General features: G+C 36.5%; 1 protein-coding gene across 1 annotated transcript; it reads right to left on the minus strand.

Annotated features, from left to right (window-relative positions):
* Positions 1 to 2420: 2420 nt before the first annotated feature.
* On the minus strand, positions 2421 to 4765 carry LOC126061035 (putative olfactory receptor 8G3). Its single transcript, XM_049857418.1, has 2 exons — positions 4737 to 4765; positions 2421 to 3386 (listed from the first exon to the last, which is right to left on the minus strand). The coding sequence occupies exon 2, from the start codon at positions 3369 to 3371 to the stop codon at positions 2421 to 2423; it is 951 nt and encodes a 316-aa protein (XP_049713375.1). The 5' UTR covers positions 3372 to 3386; positions 4737 to 4765.
* Between the last annotated feature and the right edge of the window lie 996 nt (positions 4766 to 5761).

A 5761-nucleotide genomic window follows, 5' to 3' on the forward strand; every position in this document is an offset into this window, starting at 1 on the left:
GATAATTCAGTTCCTCTGACCTACCTTCTTCTCACCCATTGGTCCTGAACAAGTTTATCTGGCCTATGTCATGGAGCCAGTTCTAAATGTTAAAACAAACACAAACAAAAAAGTGGATGTACATTCACATTTACAAAAGAAAGATTATTAACGTTACCTTGAACCTAGTCATGAATGATCTGTGAGATTATGAGAACATTTTGCTTTCTTCCTTATGATTTCTCTATTTTCAAATTTCATGCATTAGTTTTACAATCATAAATAGACAATAAAATTTGCAAGATAAATTTTAAAGAAAATATACTTATTTTCTTTTTAAAAAATATAAAAAAGACCCTTTTTTCAACCACAATAAAATTCCTTCAAACATCCCTTCAGTTTAATGCTAATTTTTCTGTAATAAGTGAGTTTAATTGTGAGTCTCATATTTCCCATATATGATTAAAAAAAAAAGTTTCTCACTGGATGTCGTTTGTACACATCGGGTTTGTAAAACATACCAAGTAGTACACATTTATGCATATGACACACACACGTATATATATAGATTAAACATAAATACATAGATCACATACATATATATACATATACAGATACACACACAAACGGATATCTTTTGTGGGATTAAGACATGAGATATGGAGTTAAAGACTGATTAATACATACAAGGACAAAAAGGAAGTTTCTCCTAGTTTCCAAAGAGGGAAATACCCTCATCTCTGTCATTACAACTTGTGATTTTATGTGAGAGGTAAAGGGGATATCACATTGGGGTATTAATGTTTCCTAAAAAAAAAAAATTTTTTTTTTTTTTTTTATTTGATAGCAAGCTGATGACAAAGCAAGCACATATTTAGACAGGTGATTTTTAAAAATACACTTTTACCAGATGTAAATGCTCACACTTGGTCAAAAAAGACCCTCTGTCCATGTGCTCTGCCTCTGGGCACAGCTTTAGAGAGATGAGCAGTCAAGAGCACGATGTTATTTGCAGATGTCCATGCTTGTCTCCTTAATGCAAAACTGTTTTGGAGGCTTTGAATCCTGGAAGCATTAGAAAGAACGCACCAGAAGCTCTTATCTAGAACTGGTTCTAAAAGTAAAGTGAAACATTGGTCTTTAGGAGTCTGAAGAACCATTCTAGGCAAAGATGGGAAATACATCCAGATGCTCTACAACCAGAAGAAGAAGATGTGAGAGCTCCGCAACTGGCAGGAGGAACTAGTTGAAGCTGGTGCCACCAAAAGCTGCTCTGAAGTATTAATAGGAATGACTCCATGGCAAGGATTTTTTTTTTTTTTTTTTGGTTATTTTGGTTATTGCCTCTCAAGAGGACTAATAAGAGTTTTCTGGTTGCTAAAAAGCACCTATGGGAGCTTAGTTGGGAAATGGTAAGGGGGGGTGGATTTATCACTTGGAAGTCTTCTCAAACTACCATCCTATTCACATTTTCTGTTTTAAACTCCTTTTTACTAGATAAGGAAGGACAGCCACAAATTTGTAGTTGAAACTCCAGACAATTTTTGAGTATCTACAAAATAATTCTGCCAACTCTTCTTTTTACCAGAATAAATATTGGAACTTTGAGTAAGAAGGGTGCATGTAATTAGATAGAAATATTTTCAAATTTTAATCTTTGCCTGTAAATAACTCATCCATATGATTTCAATGCCTAGTCAAAGAATGTCACTTCTACACCTGTAATTCTATGATATTGGTGATTAGAAAAATCTTTAGAAATAAGGGAAAATGAATATAGGATTCTAGGGAAATGGAGATGGTAGCACAATGCTAAAACTGAAGAAAAGAATGTTGCATAAAGAAAGAAGTAAAAATACCCATAATGTATTCAGCCCTGATGAGTCTATCAATCTCTTCCACCACAGAGTTATCATCCTGTGGGCAGGAATCATGTCTTATCCATCATCTGTCCCCATATTTCTACTATAGTTCTCTGCACTTAGTCACCAGTAGGGATTGAATTTTATAGATGTCAAATGATTAAAAATTATTTGTTTTAGAGATAACTTTTTTCAGAAGAGTTTATTTGTACACTTATTAGTAAACAAGAGCCAAAACACAAAATATTAAGAAGATTAAAGGATACGGACCAAATGGATCTTTCTATGAATAGGTAAGCTTTATCTAACAAAGTGCTATTTCCCATATATCTAAATTATAATTCCCTACATAAAGAACTTTGGAGATTTATTTAAGAAAAATGATAAATGGTAAAATGGGTTACTACAGGTGACCTCTGGGACTTCCTAGAATTGACACTGCCCTCCATGTGACATTATGAATCCACTCCTATACTTGGGACCTTTCTTCCAAATAATCAAGGCTTGGCAGTAATCTCACTACTTGTATATATATGTTGCAGTCTCTGGATTCCTTCCTTATTGAATCTTCTCCAAGAATTAGAAATCTTTGCTAATGCAAAATAGCCCCTTCTCAATGATTGTATTTAGAGCAACTTTGACGTCCTTATTCCTCAGGCTGTAGATCAGGGGGTTCAGCATTGGCACAATAATGGTGTAAAACACTGAAGACACTTTGCTTTGGTCCATGGAGCTGACATTTGATGGCTGCAGGTACATGAATGCTGCAGAACCATAGAAGAGTGTAACAGCCAAGATGTGGGAACTGCACGTGCTGAAGGCTTTGGACCTACCCTCGGTGGAGTGGATTCTCAGGATGCTGGCAATGATGAAGACGTAGGAACCAAAGATAGTCAAGGTTGGTGCAAGAATATTAAATACACTGAGGCACAAAAGTACCACTACATTGATATAAGTACTGGAGCAGGTGAGCTCCAGTAGTGGAAAAAGATCACAGAAGTAATGGTTGATTATTTTAGCCTTACAGAAAACCACTCTTAGCATGCAACCTGTGTGAACTGCGGCACCAATCAAACCCATCATATATACCTCAACTACCAACCAGAAGCAGACCTGATAAGACATGGCGGCATTGTAAAGCAATGGGTTACAGATGGCAACATAGCGATCATATGCCATCACAGCCAACATATGACTTTCTGATACAATAAAAAAAATGAATAAGAAGAGTTGAGTCATGCATTCAGGGTAGGAGATGGTGTTCTTCTCTGTCACGAAATTCACCAGCATTTTGGGGGTAATGACAGTGGAATAACAGAGATCAATGAAGGACAAACTGCTCAGGAAATAGTACATGGGGATGTGCAGGTGAGAACTGAGCCCAATCAGTGTGATCATGCCCATATTCCCCACCACTGTGACCATACAGACTCCTAGGAAGAAAAGAAAGAGGGGAAGCTGGAGCTCTGGTTTGTCTGTTAGCCCCGCGAGGATGAACTCAGTCACTGTGGAGTGATTTCCTGCTGCCATTTTCCTCTGGGAATTCTGTGGAGGAAGAGAAGAAGAAAATTGAGGTAGGTTTTATTTGTGCAGTGTGAAACAGATTCAGGTCTTATTTATTCAGGTATCTCCAATTATCTCCCCACCCCTACTCTATGTTAAAAGTTAAATACTCTTGGATTCTATTGTTATGGGTCATGCAAATAAACATCAGAAGGTATTATATCTTTTTTTTTTTTTTTCCTGTGCTCTAAGAGTGGGTCTTAGTTCTGACCAGTCTCTGAACATCCTAAGAACTGTTCTGATAGTTTAGAATATTGAGTGTTCTGACCCTGGTGGTAAAATGGTTTAACACTGGGCTGCTACTTGGAAGGTTGGCAGTTCAAACCAACTCAATGGCACTGTTGGAGAAAGACCTGAAAATCTGCTCATGTAAAGATTATAGCCTGGGAAACTGTATGGAGTAGTTCTACTGTGTCACCCGGGATTGATACGAGTTGAAAATCCACTCAGGGACACCGAACAACAAAGCACTTTCCATGCCTTATTTGCAATCTGCTCAACTCTTCTACAGAACAAATACTAACAGGAAACATATACCAGTTACCATCAAGTTGATTCTGACTAATGTGGACTCCATGTGTGTTAGAGTAGAACTGTGGCCCACAGGGTTTTCAATAGCTCGTTTTTGGAAGTAAATCAGCAGAACTTTTTCTGAAGCATATTAGACTGTTGCATTATCCAGGGATTCCAGAACAATTACTAATATACTTATTTTATATATTAGGCTCATAGTGGCTAAATATTTGCCCATAGTTAGGCATACTATAAACAAGTGATCAGTATATAAGAGAGAAGGCCTATCTGTCTCTATATGGGTCCTTCCCTATTTCCCCTTCTGTTTCTTCATTTAGCTACTCATTTCTAGTCTCCTGTCTTATCTCTTTATCATATCAGAGAAACCATTCGTGGCAGTTAATGTGAAGTGAATATTAACATAAAGCACAAAAATAATGTATTGATCACTGATGTAGGCTGGTTTCCCTTTAAAGAGTACCTTGTCTACTGCCAACAATTCAAAAATATAGAAATAGAGGCTCTGGGAAGTAACTGAATGGTTAGTATAAAGTATATTACTCAAACTGAGCCCCACATCCAGGAAAGAAGTATGCTTTCTAATGAGGAGAAGCCAGGAGTTCCTATGACTAAAGGTAAAACTCATTCATTCTCAAAGCACCATATGCTACATATTCTTGTATAACCTGATGTGGTCCATGACCCTTGAAGCTTTTTTTCCAGAGGAGCGTGTCTGCAGGATGAAAATCTTGCATGGTATTTTGACAATATTGTCTCTGCATGTCATAGGCATGCTGCCTTGTTGTATTTCACACTCACCTTCAAATGAGATTTTTTATTTTGATTCCCTCGATGGCATCAAAAACCAAAGCAGAAAAAATGTCTGTATCTCTGAGATGTGAGATTTGAAGGAAGTTGATGAGTTCCTGGCAAAGGATAACATGATGACTATTCTATTTTCGAAAGAAAAGGATCCAAAAGATATCACAAAAGATTGATGGTGTATCAAAAACAAGGAAAAGAGTGTTGAGATAAGAATGAATGTGAGAGTCGTATTGCTATTTATTATAGGGTGATACTATTGAGTGCTTGCCATGTGATTAGAACTGCCCAGACACTTCATAATACTATTTGATATATTTCCCCAGCAACCCTATGTGGTATCAGCTTATTATTTCCATTTTATAAATGAAAAAAACTGAAACTGGAAAGACTTAAGTGAGTTGTTCTTGGTGACTCTGTGGATTTTCAGTATACTTGTGGATGATGGTTTCCTAATAATGCAGATAAATTTGACATAACTACAGGATATTAAAGTTAAAATAAAAAATTTGAACTAATACTGGTATCTTTTGGAAATACCGTTGTGCTAAAAACAAAGCATGTGTAAAACACATGCTAGATTCAAAGAACATAAGGGCTGAAATATTGTGATATCAATTAGACCAGCATCTAGACTAGATCCCACAGAGATGAGTCCTGCACTTGTCATTTATCCATGCTTAGATAGCTCTATTGAAAGGTAGATAGATAAAGGGACATAACTAAGTTTCCAATTTGAAATAAGTCAAGGCCATTACATTTCCCAAACTGTCAATTTTATCTAAAATTCTCCTTCTATAAGAGTAAGGTATCATTCCGCCACTGAAATGTTTGCTGAAGGTATTTGTGCTTATACTGTGCAAGTGATACCTGAAAAAAAGGACATAGAAAGCCAAAATTGTACCTTCTGCAGAGTCCTCTGCTTTCATGTTCCAGGATGTTTCAAGTACAATACTCATGAAGAAGGTTACTATGAAATAATCTCAATCCTACATGTTGGCAGTTTTCACATGCTTCCTACT

The sequence above is a fragment of the Elephas maximus genome, chromosome 17, assembly GCF_024166365.1.
Source record: "Elephas maximus indicus isolate mEleMax1 chromosome 17, mEleMax1 primary haplotype, whole genome shotgun sequence".
Taxonomy (NCBI): domain Eukaryota; kingdom Metazoa; phylum Chordata; class Mammalia; order Proboscidea; family Elephantidae; genus Elephas; species Elephas maximus.